This window comes from Hirundo rustica, chromosome 5, assembly GCF_015227805.2.
Source record: "Hirundo rustica isolate bHirRus1 chromosome 5, bHirRus1.pri.v3, whole genome shotgun sequence".
NCBI classification, from domain to species: Eukaryota; Metazoa; Chordata; class Aves; order Passeriformes; family Hirundinidae; genus Hirundo; species Hirundo rustica.
In genome coordinates this window covers 45,313,059-45,330,595 of record NC_053454.1, presented here as the reverse complement: position 1 = coordinate 45,330,595, position 17,537 = coordinate 45,313,059, and the positions used below count along the sequence as shown (strand labels likewise).

The 17,537-nt window shown below is 41.8% G+C and overlaps 1 protein-coding gene across 1 annotated transcript in view; it reads right to left on the bottom strand.

The window, feature by feature from the left end:
* CPE (carboxypeptidase E) overlaps window positions 1-17,537 on the bottom strand; it is a 56,742-nt gene extending 39,205 nt beyond the window's left edge. Inside the window, exon 1 of the mRNA XM_040063976.1 lies at window positions 17,258-17,537. Coding sequence (XP_039919910.1) covers window positions 17,258-17,537 — 280 coding nt within the window. The remainder of the gene's footprint in view (window positions 1-17,257) is intronic.

Below are 17,537 nucleotides of genomic sequence, written 5' to 3'. Positions count from 1 at the left end.
ATAATTGTTCACATAGCAACACATCAGCACTCTTGGGAGAATTCTGTTTCTTTTTATCTAAAGAACTTTCACAGACTTTAACATTAGCTAGAGTCTTTCATGTCTTTTCTCTATTTGCGGAGAACTAAATGAAACAGTTATTCAAGATGCACCATATCCCTCTAACCTATCTGCTCTTACCCCTTCAATACATGAGAAAGTTTTAGAAAGTTACCTTGGGTATTTTTGTTCCCATTCTCTAAGACCACTTCCTTTTTCAAGTTATTTATGTTTTTCCCCTTTGAAATTACTGAATTGCAGACAAAGCAAGCTCTTGACTTGATCGTAGTTTAAGCGTAGCAGATCTTTGAAGCTTTGGAGCCTAATGTGAACATTTGAATCACTGTTTTCTGGGGTATCTTTCATTTGGCCACCTCCCAATGGTGTTCTGGTTTGCCTTGATCCTCTGGTGAGACAGGACCACTGCATCCAGTGTTACAGATACTGACCTCACTCTCGCAAGTCAAGCAAACAGGCTGGCCTGAGAAACCTTCCCTGAGCTCATTGTCATTTTTTCACAGCGCTGATAAAAAGTTCAAAAGTTCTTTTTCTGTAACCTGCAATAATGCTTCAAGTTTTGAAAAATGGGTCAATAGGAAAATCACCTGAAAAAAGACTTGGTAAACAATTCATGAATTTCAATGCACCATGTAAGAATGGCAAATTGAGACTTGAATTTCAACCATACCTTCACGTGTCAAACTGATTCATAATGGGGTAATTTTATGAGTCTATTCATTTTTATTAAAACTTATTTAACTAAATTATATTAGGAAAAAAAATAAAAATCTTTGTTCAAGTGAAACATTGCTACTGAAGAACTATGATTGTTGAAGGAAAGACCACTCCACAGCATCTTGACTGAACCAGGAAATCAAGGAATACAAACAGAAGGCAGCAGACTTTCAATTTTTGACAATTCCTAAGTCAATTTTTTTTTTTCAACCACCAAGACTGTCATGGTTTTTAGATGGATACTTTTCCTCTTTTCTGTTTTGGTAATTTTTCACAGACAATATCCAAAGAAATTTTAAAAGTACCTTTTTGCTTTTCAAAGCTTTAAAAATCAAAAGCAGTTTGGAAAGAGTTTCTCATTTGATTTCGGTGTTTGGTTTTCAGTTGTTGCGGGTTTTTGATCTCCCCAAAAGCTTAGCAAAAAAGTCTGGTCTTTGACTTAGTCTGAAATTTTAATTGCTACTAGGGATAGCCAAGCAAATAGGAAAGAAAATCAAAGTACCAATTTTGCACATGCTGAAGATCATGAAGGCTTTTCTAACAGCATCAGCAAAGGCAAAATGTCCCAATTGTGTATGTCCCAATGTTCACAATTATCTGTGTGTGACTAGAAATGGGAAAAGCATGGGCTTCACATACTGTATCTACCACTAAACCTTTTACTGTGCACACTTAACAATTCAAGACAACTTCCAACACAGGATCAGGTATAATGATGTGCTAATTTGGATTTGCATATTATATTCAGAGGATCTGGGATTCGTTTGTTTATCAAACAGAAGAATAGACAAAAATCTCACAGCCATTGGTGCTGTTCTTCTTTTCGGATTTTCATGCCACTGCTTTATGAAAAGGTAATTGCAACATGAATATGAAGGCTGGAAAGTTTACCAGATATTTGTTTTAATGTAGACTCTTATCTAAGATAAGGACTAAAGTTAAGTCTTTCCAGTCTTTTAATTTTACTTTTTCTTACTGAGCATTCCAGGAGCTTGAAAGATCAGCTCAGCAATTACCCCACAGACTGGTGCACCTTCACACCCACATTGATTAGCTTCTGTTACAGAGCCCAAAAATCAGATTCTTTACAGCCAGTAGTTGAAAGATTGGATTTTCCCTTTTTATGAGGACTTTTTGGAAGATTTCTGATGCAAAACGCGCACAGACATGAATATTTACACACAATCACATGACTTTACTTTACATTAAGTTATTTCAATTATTATTAATGGCTTATGAAGACATATAGCCCACTCTTGAGTCTTGCTTTCATAGTACTTAATAGTTCAAGCAATATATCAAACTCTGGATCCCTTGATCTCACTGGCAAAATTTCAATTGACTTCACTGCATGCAGAACTGAATCGCATATATTTTTTCATGATATTTAATTTTGACTGATTTCCTGGAAAGTGTGCATTTGTAATTGTAAACCAGTTAACGGGAAAGCTGGAAGAAGCAGCTCACAACATACATTTCTTGAAATGAACTTATGCATGTCTGATAAACTGCTTCAAAAATTAAACAAGGGCAACCCAATTTGCCACGTAAACACAAAGAGTAATTATTCTGCATTAATTTCAAAGTATTTTTAAGCAACAAAGAGCTAACAAGCATAACCAAAGGGAAAATAACAGAGAAACAGAATGTCTGAACTGAATTGGAGCTATGTATAAGCTAAAGCTATCACAGGGGAGAGCTTGATCCACAGTTCTGATTGTTGCAGAAGTATTAATGGTGAAATTAATGCAACATTTTTTTTTTGCTTTCTTCCATTCCTTGACACCAGGTTAGACCCCATACATTTACTATCTCTTGTAATCCCATGCTCTTTTGCTCAGAGGCTTCCGTGTGGAAGCTGCATATGACAGATCCCAGTTCATACAGGACTGCAGCAATCATCTCGCCATCTGCTGAACCATTGATGTCATCATTTGTGTATTCCTTTTATGTATCTAAATGCAAATGGGATTTCTATCTCTGTTCAAAGCTTTGAAAGGGACGTTTAATGATAGAGCTATAAATAACAGAGGAGGATCTCTCTCTGTGATTCCTCCCTGGCCTTTTTAATGTACATTTCCTTTTACAGCCACAGCTGCTTCAATTTTCCCAAGATTCTGCTGAATCTCCCACAGAACGGGTTTCTGCTCTAAACCACAATGTTATAAACAGATTGCTGACTAATGTGCCATGTTCTTGTACATCACAACTACAGCTTCTTTCTAGAGAGTACAATTTGATACACCCTATAATGAAGCCTTTAAGGCTGGAGAGAACAGAAAGTCTACAGAATCTGTAGCAAAACCACATTTTTTTAGTCTCCTCTGCTTCCTCTCATCTATTTCACCCTTGCTGTATTTTGAGAGCCTGCTTTTAAAAGACAACTGCGATGACTAAAAAAAAGGGTAAAAAGGATAGAAATAACAGCAAAATAAAGGAAGAAAAAATACTTTAAATGAATCTTTGTGTAGAAAAATATACATGACATTCCCCATATTCTAGGGTGCAATGAGTCGAAATTATAACTGGAAGGTTGCACAGGTTTCAACCTGCATTTTTTATACCAGCATCAGGGTACGGTCTATCCAGCTCAATGTTCATATATTTAATACAAATAATCTGGGAAGTGCTCCCAGGTGACAGGCACTGTCAATAAGTAAATTTTAATTTGTTCAGCTGTGGATGATCCCTTTTCCTTTGCAATATGCAGCTCTCTTCCTGACTCTAGTTAATCGAGCATGATGCTCAATGTCCTGCCTCACATCTATCTGTTTTATGCTGGAGGAAAAAAAATACATAAAACCCATGAGATCTGTAATTTATACTTAAAGCTACTTAAAGTAAATTTTGATACCAAGTGAATAAGGAACTCATGGAAATACCATCTTCCATGCTAGCAAGTCTGTACAGAGTGGATGAGTATGAGCAGAAGACAGCGCCACTAAGTCATTAGAGAGGACACAAAAGAACCCTATTTTTTTCTTGTTTAGATTATCCTAATCCTTTCAGCCCCTAGGAAAGGGAAAATGAAGAATGGACTGGGGTGCATCAGACAGTATCTCCAGTTTCTGTGTTGTCTGGCCAACTCAGATACCAAATGATTCCCTACCCCAGGTTGCCACAAGCGGTGCAAGCCCTGCTGCTCCAGGGTCCCAGAGGGTGGGCTGTGGCACAGGCACAACAAACCCTCTCTGCAGCTTCGAGGAGGAAGTCAGAGGTACACATGGGCACTAAATCTTCTAGTCTTCAGATCAAATAACATTCCAGATTGACCTCAGAGCATTCCAGATTGACCCCATATTGTGATTTCAATGGGATTAAAGGAGCAGCACTATAATGCTATCCAAAGGTGCAATTTTCCTGGGACAAATCTTAGGAAGCATAAATCTAATACTAGCTCTGTTTATATTTAAACAAAGCATTTTTGGACACATACGGGACCCATTCCACCTTCTGATGATTCAGCTATTTTTAACTACAAGTTTCTGAAATTGCCCCATCATATGGAATCATGTTTTAATAATCCACTGAATATATAAAAATCTATTGTTAAAATAAATCTGTTGTATCTACAGTGCTGCTGCAGTGGTATTTTGAGAACAATGTGTCATTAGCCACCTATGGCTGGTCGTTTCAAAAGCACATTTCCATATCACTAGTTTTCAGGGCTAACGATAAAATATATCACAAAACTTACAATACATTCATCTGTGTTCATTCCACTTCACAGTAATAGTAAATTTAAAGAATTGCGTTGGACACTCCAGACAAGAAACCCTCATTGCAACTATTTCAATTTCAGACAGTCAAGTCACCAGACTTTGCAACTCAGGAGAATGTTATGCAGCACAACTGGTGCTATTTCAGATGCTATTGTTTCTCAATTCTATCACCTTTTCTCACACTGAAATATTCAGTGAATACCTTAATCAGCTGCAGTTAGCTCATTTAAATGCTATGGAAATACAGCAAGAATGGAAGCAGCATTCTATCCCTGGAAATGAATGGAATGGAGAAAAGACAAAGCTCGTTCCTGGACTACAAACACTGGTACGTCAAATGTCAGTATCTGAAGAACTGAAACAAATGAAGTAATGCGAAGGAATGAAGCAGCATCTGGCCAAAATCAGCAGCTTCAGAAATTAAGTTTTAAAGCAGAAATAATAAAACTGAAAACCAACAAGCACCCAGAAGATGCCTGCACCAAGCAGTGTAAGCGACTTACACCCAGCTCCTCAGGACCAGTCTCCCCTGATCCTCCCCCCACGGATGGAGAAAGCTACTCCTGGCCCCACACGGTCTTTAAGAAGTACTCACTTGTGGGTTTATCTAAGCCGAAGGACCCACAATCATGCAGGGGTAGCATCACAGCCTCTCAGGCTGATTTTAATACTTTTGCATACTGTGGAAGTGTGGGGCACGCCCTGGATGTGTTGTGAGAGTGGCAAGAGGCATGGCAGGATACAAGACATGAAAAGATAATGCTGGAAGACTGCTCAGGGGTAACAGCAGCAAACAGCTCTGTGGCAGTAACATCTGTATCACCATGAGGTGGGTCTTGGGGTGAACCGACACCCGAAACTGCACCCAAGGTTTGTTTCAGAGAGAACTGAATGGCAGTGTTAAAAACAAGCAAAAAAAAACCCAGAGAGCAAACTGACTTGCAAACTAGGAATTGGGGATTGGGAGTGGGCTGGGAATATAAGTTATTTGGCTTTCTTCCTGTGCCCTATATTCATTTTATTAAAACAGAACTAAGCTGTAAAAACATTAAGCATCAAACATAATCATTCTAAAGCTATTTGAAGGAGTGAGGGCATCCAGAGCTATGTATTTCTTGGGTCCTGCACTCGAAGAAAATTACATGAAGAATTTGTTTTGGCACTGAAGTCAGAGCTCCAGAATAAAAGCTTAAAACCTAAAGATTTGTGGAACAGACTCGATGCCCTTGTTTCATTTTATTATTGTACTTGACACTTCACACCAATATCCAAGAGATATCAATACCTGAGGACAAGCGTTGCGCTGCTGCAGAGCACAGTTAGAAATGCATTCCATCGGTAGTTTCAGAACATCAGTAAGCTGAGAATGTAAAAACGCCTACCAAACTTACAGATAATTATCGAGACTTGACTTCAGATTCCATCCAGTTTTAAGTCTATCCAGGAGAACAAAGTCTCCAGCTAGTTTTCCTTTAGTCACTTTCCTTACCATGCCCAGCCTACAGGAAAACCTCCACACTGAAACTCAAACTCAGACAGGAATCTTTTCTGGCTCTTATTTGGTCACTCTTTAACCATTCATCTCTGTCTGGGGAAAAAGTTCCGAGAATAATTAAGTACCATGATAATAATTATCAAAGAACAAAATAGTGAAAATATATTTTCACTATCTGTGGTATGTCAGCACTGTCATATAATCTCCTTTGGAAGGTAACTCCCACTCCAGAGAGGTATTAAGGAAAGCAGATGAAGACTCATTGGTATAAATAGATCAAAGAAAAGGTTTATTTTAGTCTTTACAAACTGTCTTTCTTATCAAATCCTTTGCTAAAAAATACATTTTCAAAAGTATATAGTTCAACTAAAAGAAAATATTTTTTCTTGAGAACATGGACTCTGAAGTAAGCTAAAGGGACTCTGTTTGGTTAGACCTTAATTTCTTCATTTAACACTGCAACATTACAACATACCTTTCCTTAATACACAATATGATCTAGTGTTGCTTCAAGGTGGTGGAGCTGTAGCTCCCAAGCAGCTTGACAGTGAAAAGGCTTATTTTTGAAAAAATGTGGCTGCCTTCACATTCACACCTGAAGAAACATGCAAAAGTGTGTATTTGTGCAGAGAATATTTCAAATATGTGCTGACTGAGTATAAAGCAAACTTCTGAAACTCCTTGTGCTGCTTCCCAAAGCCCCACTTCTTCTCTCTACGAGCTGTGATTTTTCAGACTATTTCTGTGCACAAGACAGCTTTTCAAGGACCCCCGAAAGCCTTGTGGCTTGTCTTACAAACATAAATCAAACCATGTTGGCCAACTCCTTCCGTAACAGAACTGCACCTTTAAATACCGCTAATGCCAGATGGCCTCAGCATATAAAGCAGCATGAGACAACATATTAATGCTACTCAAACAAGCAACTTGTGCTAGCAGCAGACCAATGAAATCAGTCCCAGGCTGCTAAGCCTATCTGTCACCATGGCAACATCTATCTCAGACAGTTCTACAATTTTCAAGTCAGATGAGGTTTTTGGCTCCCAAACTTCTCTATTTGGGAGAATATTCTCTATTCCATTGTCAGGTACTTTTTCATCTTGTATTGGCTACTGTTATAATACAGATTTTATTTTTATCAGCTGCTTCATGGAGCATTAAGGAACAGATGCTCCCCTGTTTCTGTTTATTTATAGGCTTTTCCACTAAAGATTTGTACCGAAAGATTTTCACTGAAGGTTGGCAATATTTATTTTGACTATGGATTTGTTCCCTTAACTGCAACACGTGGAAACCTTGCAAATATTGATGTCTCGGTTGTGACTCTCCCTATCAGCACTGGAAGAAAAGGAATTGGTTCCCTCTCCATATTTATCTGCTAGGAAGGCAGCTTTTTAAACAAAACAACCTGCATCTGCAGCAGACAAATAGGGAGAGAAACTCTTGAGGATTCCTCATTATATGTCCATTAGGATAGTTAAGTCAACACAAATATTGGGGCTATTTGCCACCGGGAAAATTCTGGCAGGAAGGAGGTAGGAAATGCCTCTTAAAGGCAGATCAAACGCTGAACCACAGGCTATCTCTCAAGAACCTCTACACCGGGTACATGGCACAGCCACACGTAAACCTAGCATGGAAGCTGAGAACCTAGGCATGCAGAGGAGAATCTGAGTCAGAGGGAGAGGGTGCTCTCACCCAAAACCACAAAAAGGCAATGTTTAAAATTTAAGGATGTGAAAGCCCAGCTCCCAACCTCACGGCTTTTTTTTCGTCTCCATCCCTCTATGTACTGATGTCACCAAAGACAAGGAAGATATTTCATCCAGCACAGCATAAACTTGGACCACTCATTTTTTAAGTGCAGGCTATTACAAAATCAGAGTCACACTTAGCTTTCTTTTTTTAGGGTACACATGCAAGTTGGCTTAAATATTTAGGATTTTTAATTATCAGTACTTATAAGCCTCCTGCTTAAATTCAGATGTACAACTCCCAGTGACTTCAGTTGGATTTGTGGATGCTCAGCAGCTGGGTGGGAGGAAAAATTTGAGCATCGTCTAGTCTCACAGGTGAAGATCTGACATGGAGAGTCATCTTACCATGGTCACAAGGCTTCCTTTGAAGTGCCATTTTTCAGGTGCATGAAAAGTCTCTATTTATGTTTTAGACTCACCCCAATTTTGCTTATACTTCTAGAACTGCGCTTTTGTGCAATAAGCCAAAATGCTGCCAAAACCACAAAGTATTTGGTTTAGCACAGGAAAAAAAGGTTCATTTTGAATGATCAATGTGCAAGGAATGCACCAGCACTAATACTGAAGGACAATAATGTGTAACTGAAGGACAGTGATGCTGAGTTTGAGGGACCCCCCCAAAAAAATTCAAATGAATGTTTTGCAGCCAGAAATTTCCGGAGATGAGCATGTGGTAATTCACACAGGTATTATCCAGATATCTCTAATGTGAGCATATGGGAGAAACAACTATGCAGAAAGTTTTAACCTTTGAAATGTCTCACTGTCCTTTCACTTTGTATCTTTGAACTCTTAGTTGTATTTCTCATAGCAAAATACTGTGTGATTTCTCTTTTGTTTGGAGAACTAATATGACAAGCAACTGGGCCATACTTCCTAGACACCTACCAGATCATTAGACTACCAAGGATGTCTTTGCCAAGAGAACTGTTCAATAAACTTTGGCCAGTCTGATGTCTCCTCTGACCAAACAACTCTTTTCATTTGGCTTTAAGGAAAATCCATACCAAAGCCTAAGTACTCAAAATGGCATTCAGGTTGTTCTTGCTTTGGGCAGGCTCTGCAGCCAGAACAGCATCTTTGATCATAAATCAGGCAGCTCACACCCCACGGCCATGTGCAGCTCCATGCAAAGAACAGCTGTCTCCAAGGGACTTTATTTGCAAGCAAACAAGGATGTGAGGTTTTGCTCATAATTCAGTATGAACAACTACCAGGAAGCAGCAACTGGCTTATGCAGTTATAAAATGTCTTGCTTTTGAAATTAATTAAAAAGAAATGTTTACTGCCTTTGAATTGCCAGCCACAGGTTTATGATTCAAGATTCTCTCTTACCTGGCCATTGTAGGTGCACAGACAAATGTCTAACATACGGCTTCATATTGGCCCAAACCCCACAGCCCTTTGACAATACCTGCTGTGACAGGAAGATGTGACCAATGCCAATTCAGCTAGGAAAGCCCTGGCACCCTGCAGGAAACCTCCATTTCAAAGGGAAGGACCAAGGCTTCACTTTTAGCCTAGTGTCCTTTTCCCCAGCAGTGCCCCTGAAAGCAGCAAGAGAGGCAACAACTTCATTGCCGGGGCAGCTATTGCACCCCGGCTCGTACAGTCATTTATTTCTTCACAGTATGGCAGGACTTCCATTCCAAAATCCAGAACCCCAGCGCGTGAAGCTGGGAGTAGCTCAGTTTCAGCACTGTTGCTCTGCAGAGCTCCTAACCCGCTCCCACACCACCGGTCTTCACCCATATCCTGAGATGACGCAAGCTGATGCATGGCAGACAACAGAGCCACTCCATTTCCTGTCCCACGGCAGACCAAACCTGCCTGCTCTGACACCATTTTACTCACAAGGATTTTTCCCCAACCATTTTACTACATAGACTCTTGATGTCTTCATTTAACCACAGCATGTAGCACATAACCTTCATATATAACACCCCATTCCCACTGAGTTATTGAAAGCTGCCTTTTGATGCGCACCTTGTTCCAAAATGAAGTTTACACCCTTTACTCTGCTCCTTGTAACCGTAACATTCATTTCAATTACCTTACCCAGAAGCCTTAAAGTACATACTGTGGTTTTCACTTTTCTCTGATTCCACAAAATTCCAAGAGAAATGAGTTACTAGTCTTCACAGTTTAATTTCCAATTCAACTGGAGTGGGGAAAAAACCCAAGAAAACAAAATAGTAAGACTGTGGTAATACATGCATGAGACTTTTGTTTAAAAAGAAAATGTAGACGAAAAAAAGATGTGACATGATGTTTTTGTTTTGTTTTTTCTTAGGAGGAACATGAATTAAAATAGCTTTGAGGACTTAACAAAATAAATTAATCTGCTGAAGAAAGCTCAGACAGGGTTCATAAACCCTATGTTTTGCAAAGATAGCACATAAAGCACAACAAGGTACATTAGATGATGATACAGGAAGGCTGGGATTCACCAGATCTTAATCATAAGCTCTTGCACACATTCCTAAGTCAGAAGCCTACCCAATGTTAGCTCCTCTTGCAGCCCTAGAGAAAACAGATGCTTACAGGGGGCACTGAAGCCTAGCTGAGAGGTGTTCCTGCTGACCAGGAAAAGGGAGATTACAACATGAATATGCACCCCCAGTATGTAGGCTTCGAAATCACATGCCATCTTTGAAAACAGAAATTAGATGTAATGAACACAAAACTAATTCCAAACAAGCTTTAATACTAAATTATCAGCTGACTCTAGGAGCAACTCTATTGTTACAACCAAAAATTTGTGTTTATTCTGAAATTGGAAGATCTCTCGTGTTTTTCACCCTCCACGTAATTTAAAGGCTTGAGATATTGATTACTAAATTACAGAATAATGAAGTTTCTCCTGGAAAAAAATTTAAAAATATTTTAATAAAGACGTCACTTTTGATAAATCACACAACTACAGCTTACTGGTTTTAACAATACATGTCACAGAATCTTGGGAAATACTTATGCTTTATAGACTTCTCACGTATTCTCTGGAGCTTGCATTACTGTCACCCTAATAAAACATCACTTTAAGCCAAGACAATGACAAAACAGGCCTCCCTTCTGTTTTCTTTGGGAACTGTTAAGGCATTCTGAAGTTGTGGGAGGTGATGACAACTCTTCTCTTTGAAAGAAATTAAAGTAATCAACTCTTGCAAAAGGAGTGGGATTGTCAAAAGCAGTCAGGTTCAGATCAACAAACCCGGAATATTCTGCATACCCGGATTCATTTTAAGCCTGAAAAGTAAAACAATTTCCTTCTGTAGAGTCATGCTTATTCTTAATGATCACAGACCTTTTTACCCCAGCTTGTTTACCATTTGTGTTATTCCAGTAAATAAAAGATAAACTGCTGGGATGCAGTAGCTGGGATTCACTGTGTTTCCGCAGGTAGCACACAGCCTCTATTAAACCTTTCTCAAAGGTGCTAACAAAAAAGGAAGTCTTTAAATACCTCGGTCAGAGAAGCAATTTGGAATGAGAGCACTGTATCTCTGAGAACACTGCAGACTGCCTAGCACAGCTGCCTAACCACACTTCCTGGGAATTTCCACTGGCTTCAATGGGAACGTGGATGGCATTAACAACTAGCTGCGAATGGGATCCGTAGACGCGTCTGCCTCTCCTTGGTTTGCGCCAGTTCTGTGAGACACGTTTTCCCTCTGTATTCTACACCTCTATTTTTAGCCGAACATGAGAACTGAGATAGGATGAAATCGGAACTATTAAGGAAATATTATTTAAGAAAGATAAAACTAAGGAAGAAAAATCCAAAAGCCTATCAAATTCACTCAGCACGTACATCCAGCCATCTTCATGCTATTCTACAGCCCTGCCGAGACCTGCACAGTCTGTGAAGGACATTGAACATCCCACTCTGATTGCAGGCAGCAGTAAAATGGTCCTGCCAGAAACTACCTCAGGCCAAATCCTGGCTGGGTGACTTCGGGGGGATACCCTAACCGGTACAGAAACCCATTAGGGCTTTTGCTGGAAAGGTAATTACAGCTTCTCAGCCTTCTGTAGAATGCAGGAGGTACAGCCCGGCCCAGATCTGCACTCCCAGCAGGCAAGTCAGTAGCACATCCCTGACAGAGTTTGATGAGAAAGCCAGAACATCCTCACGAGCTCTGGAAGAAAATCTGTTCCCTGAGGCACAAAGGAAAGAAATATTCCAAATGCAGAAGGCTACATGAAGAATAAGTTCAACCATGTTTTACTCTGCATTTTCTATCCATCCCTATGGAGACACCAGCAGCTGCCCTGCTCCCTCTCATCTGGTGCTGCAGGTGCCCGGACAGCAGCTCGCCTTTAAAGAGGATTGCAAAGCTAAGCCAGGAGAGCAGCTAAACCACAGCTGACAGAAAGGGTGAAAGCACAACACGGTCAGCACAGCATCTCCTGTATTCCTGATACAAAGTGTTCTGCTGACACCCACCTGTTTACAGCCCCAACCTTTATGCAGTGCAGCTGGACGAGTATGGACAAAGTGCAGGCACATTTACGAGTAACCAGCCCGGTACCCTTCAACATCTCTCTTCAAAAAAGGGAACACTCTACAAGCGGCCCTTGATAAAAAACAGTGTTTGCTTGAACATTGAGCACACAAATTCGGCTTGCTGTCTAATATCTAGATTTAATAACAAGCTCTTGTCATATGCAACTTCTATTAATGCTTTGCAAATATGGGAAACATCAACAGGTCCCATCACAGAGCTCAGATTTTTATTTGCAGATTTGGAGCGCAAAGAAAAGAAAGATTTAGAAAATCAAGTGCAATTAACTGTAGATAATGAGGTTAACTGTATCTGATGACATCACCATAACCAAGGGATGAGCAGTGTGCTTTCCGACACCATCAGTGATACAACACCCTGCCCCCAGCCCCAGCACTGCACCCACTCATCTGAAGCAGGGCAGCCCATAAGACCCACAGGTGACATCCAGTGGTCCCCTCACTCAGGCTGCCACCTACAGTGGCACAGCTGATCCCTGCCCATGCTGGGCTGAAACCTCAGCAGCCCCCTACATATTTGCTCATTCTTCTCCTTGCTCTCTCCTTTGAAAAAGAGCAGCACTTGCTCATGGTTCTCCCAAATGGCCGCAGAGTCATTTAGATTACAATAAATCAAGAAATATTTTAAAATGGGTTTTGTGCAACAGTGACAAAGACATCATGAGAAACAATTTTTCTACCTGTAAATTCCTCGGCTTTACTCATTGCAACTTCTTACCACTGCAAGTACCGGCTTGCATGGCTGGTGCCACATCTGAACCCGGGAGCGCTTCACTGACAGAATAAAAACCTGTTTGTATCAGCAGACAGATCCTGGATTTCTCCACTCATCTATAGAGAGCCATGATTTTCACTTCTCTCTTAGTCACCCTCTAATGATTTTTTTGCAGCAGGAAATGGTTCTAGCACTGCATGGCTGGGGTGTGACAAGCTGCGAGCCTCACATCTGGGGGCTTTGGAGGGGGCTAGAACAGGAGCTGCAATTCGGGAAGCCAAGAAGCTTATTTAGGCTCAGTGCCAGCAGTGACCGACCCAACTCATTTCCTCACCCTGCCAAGCGGAGTCTTTGATAAAGCGATGGGTCCAAGGATTATTGTAGCTGGGTTGCACCTCGTAAAACTGACTGAAGTCACACCCATAGGGTCCTGCAAATGGTCCAAGTCACGGCTGCACGGCTCAATTCGCACAGGGTGCGCTCCTGCCTCACCTCTTCATGATGCTTTGTTGCTTGAAACCGCAAACTGTGGCGTTTTCTAGAAAATCAGTTGTCTCACTCAACTACAAATTAACCATTTCCTTCTACTTGAAGTATTTTTAAAGATGCTTGAAGGGAAAAGGAAGAACAATAAATAAAATCATTAACGTTCTGTTCAACAGAACAACAGACATCCACAGCAAGAGACTATTTTCTCTCTCAAGAGTAGTCAGTATTCTCCTGAGTGTGAACTAAGGCAAAGTATTGCTTAGTTTGTCCCAGGGAAAAAAAAAAAAAAAAATATATATATATATATATATATATATATATCTGTGCTTTACCATCAAATATCCTGTTTTCCCCTGGTCCACCATCAGCTTCCCACAATCTCTCCTCATTTTATCTGACCTTGCTGTCCACTGCCTTCTGTCAACTTTGCCAATTTTTGATGAGCACAGGGACAAAACTGTATTTTCTCACATAATCAAAGCTACTCCAAAACATTTTGATTGCTTCCAGTCCGTGTTCATGCAACTCCTTCTACACAAAAGCACTGATACAGTCTCATTCAAGTCTTTCTCTGCCTTCACTGCCTTGTCCTCAGTGAGGACAAATCTCGAAGTGAGATTTTCTGCCTTGGTATAAAACTTGATAAAGTTCAAATGCCTTCATCTCTGGGTTGTGCTTTCCTTCATTCAAGGGCTTCATTTCTCTCAGTGATTGCAGGCTCTAATCTCCCAAACAAGTACACTATCAGCCTAAAGAAATTGTTGCCACAATAAACATCCAAACAAACATCTAAAAACGCGCACACACGCAAAAACCAACAAACCAAACAAACAAAAAACAACAAAAAAACACCACAAAATTACAGATATTAGCCCAGACGCTGCTTGGCATGAAGCACAGTTGAAGCACAGGTAGTGTGGTGTTCAAGTTTGCAGAAAGGCAGCACATTCTCTAAGTGTTTAATGTGGCATCAGATACTTTAGGCAGTTGCACGCTTCTGGCATTTATCATATCCCTGGGAAGAGCTCAGCTCACAGCGCCCAAATGACTAATTTGGGTTTCCAAGATTCGCAAAGATGCTTGGTATGATTATGCAAGAAACCAGACTAGCTCATATGAAGTCATTCTGACTTCCAATGCAGTATCAGGCCTTTAAGAAAATCCTCCCAATGCATATTTACCCCAGGAAAAAAAACAAGGACTTGATGATGTGTTCCAGTTTTTTCACTCACTGAGGATTTTTTCCAGTTGCCTTGGAGGTCTAAAGCACATTTATGAAGTTTTCCTATTTCTCTCAAGCAGTTTTTTTCAAACATTGTGCATATATTATGAATTAATTTCCAAACATAGCTGACACTATAAAATTGAAGTTGATTTATATGCTGGCATACAATCAGATGCATTCACACAAGGCTACACAGCTATGCAATACATGTGATTATGCAATGGTTGCATGTATGTGCAGTATTTGATTTACTCAGTACAAAGCCTCTTTACTCAGTACAAAGAGTCTTTACTGGTGCTCTGCTGACACTTTCCTGATCTGTTTTGTCATCAACTTGCTCACTAAGTGAACACAAACACTTTTTTTGTTTCACAGCTGTTCTCTAGATAATTCAGGTATCATCCCTGTGTACTCATCAGCCTTCTAGAAGCATGAGCTCTCTATAGACTAAATCTATGAACCACAGCATATATTTTGTTCATACTTCCTTATTTTTTAAAAATAGATCTTGTAACACTCAGGTTATCTTGTAGGAATAGATTATGTTCAAACTTACAACTTTTTGGCTGTCTGGGAAAAATGAAAAATAACTATATGTATGTATATATGCGCATCTTTGATTCCATCATTCTTTAATAACAGTAGATGATGATAAATTAGATTCTGATCCCACAAGAATTACCACACAAAATATCCTTATTCTGGTTGTTGCCCTGGGGAATCAAGCATGGATGCTCAGAGTGAGCAGCAGTCCCCCTTCAGGTATGAGCAGAATCAGTCTCATGTTTCATGCCAAGGCTGGTACAAGGCTTCACACTTCTTTTACTGCACAGCTTAAAAAAGCTCCCATACAAAAATAAACAGTGCTACCTTTTACTACACAGTAGAAGAAAGGGCACATTTTAAGAAGAAAACACCTCTAATGCAACCGCTGGCACAATATATAGGTGCTTAGGCTCTGTAATAAAAAAGCAGGGGTGGTATTAATGTTTTTCTTTCTAAGCAGTGCAAGGGTAACTATGCATGAGGTCTGTCTTGCTGCCCCTCCCCAAAAGATCCTGAGCTTCTTCCATGTGCTACTGCAGAGAGGAGTAGCTCTTCACTTTTTGAGAAATGTTCAGAACCTCACAGAATGAAAGCGAGGATTGAAATAAAACAATGATTTTGCTCTGGTTCAAACCCTGGTTAATCCCCTTCAAAAACCAGCATTTTCAGCATCCACCACTAAAGATAGCCAGGACTCATCACATTCCCTGACACATGATTTGGATCTTGCAACATGTGGCATTTTTGTCTATAGGACTCCCTTAGTAAGGGGCCGAGCACATTCCAGGAAATGTCTGACACTGTCTATAGCGTGTATGTGGATACAATCCACAGGAATTTTTCTTTTTTGCAGTTGGTTATTCATATGCTGCTGGATTCCCTTTAGCCTGGGCTCAATGACAAACCCTTTCTCACACCACTGACACCAAGAGAAGTGTGTCTCCAGGAAGAGGCAAAGCCCCAATCTCAGACTGCACAGTGTGCTGCTCTTTTTCTCCCTTTCAGCTGGCTTGACACAACAGTCACACAAATCTTGGGAGATATAGCGACTACTCCCCGGCAGCAATGCAAAACCCCAGTAATAACTATTCTATTGTGCAAATTACACAGCAGCAATAGATTCATTCTTAGCTTTGGGATCCTCACCCCCTCTCATCAAGACGGCAACACACCACAATGAAATTTTTCAAACTGCACTGCACGCCTTACATTTTTCATTGGAAGACAATGCTTTCCTACACCACCTTCCTCTTACATCCCCCTTACGTCCAATATCCTATAATCTCCAAGTTTTATCCATGGCCCCAACATCAAGTTTCTTGAGGATACAGAGCAAGGTTATATTCAGGCCATAAAGGAGAATATTAAGCACGAATTGTATTGGCCAAATCCCCGGAGAGCCGCAGAGGCCACACCTCCACCTGAAAGCCACGGGCTTCCACACCTGTGCTGTAACCCAGAGAGGGAGATGTGAGGACACGACTGCAGAGGCTGGTGGCCGGGCCAAAGGTAGCGAGCAGCTTTCACGGATAAGCCCTTTTACGTACAGACATTCGCGACACCATCGAGTCTAGAAGCGGAAACGATGAAACGGACACGCTCGTAGGTGTCATAGAAGCGCACGGCATCAATCGCATTCCCTCTGATAAAGATGTCCCGAACTCTAAGTACACGCAACCCCGTATCCCGAAGCACCCTTGCCGGCGCCCGCAGGATGGGTGGCACATCCCCGGGGACAGCCACACGCCGCTCCCGCCGCACGCCGCTGCCCGGGCGCTGCGGATCGTGCCGGGAAGGGCGGCCGGCGCCCGCCCTGCCAGCGAACCCGCTCCGGACATTTCACGGGGAATGCGGGCGTTTCTTGCGGCACCGGGGCGCTCGGCGGCGGCCGCGGTCGAGGCCGAGGCGGGCGGCGGTGCCGCAGCGGGCGTTGCAGGGGCAGCGCCCGCGCCGCCGCCGTTACCTGCGCGCAGGTGCGGCCCCGCCGGCCGCGGGCAGCGCCGCCTTACCGGGCTCGTGCTCGCCGGGGCGGTCCGAGATCTCGATGACCAGGAGCTCCCGGCCCTCGGCGCTGCGCCCCACCGTGTAGATCCTGCTGATGGCGGGGCACTGCAGCCACACGGCCACCAGCGCCTCCCGCAGCTCGGCGTAGCGGTGGTACTCGAAGGAGATGCCCTCCTCGGAGCTCAGCCGCCGCCGCCGGCTGGCGGCCCCCGCCGCCGGCTCCGCCGCGGCCCGGCAGGCAGCGAGCACCGCGCACAGCGCCAGCAGCAGCACCCGCGCCGCCAT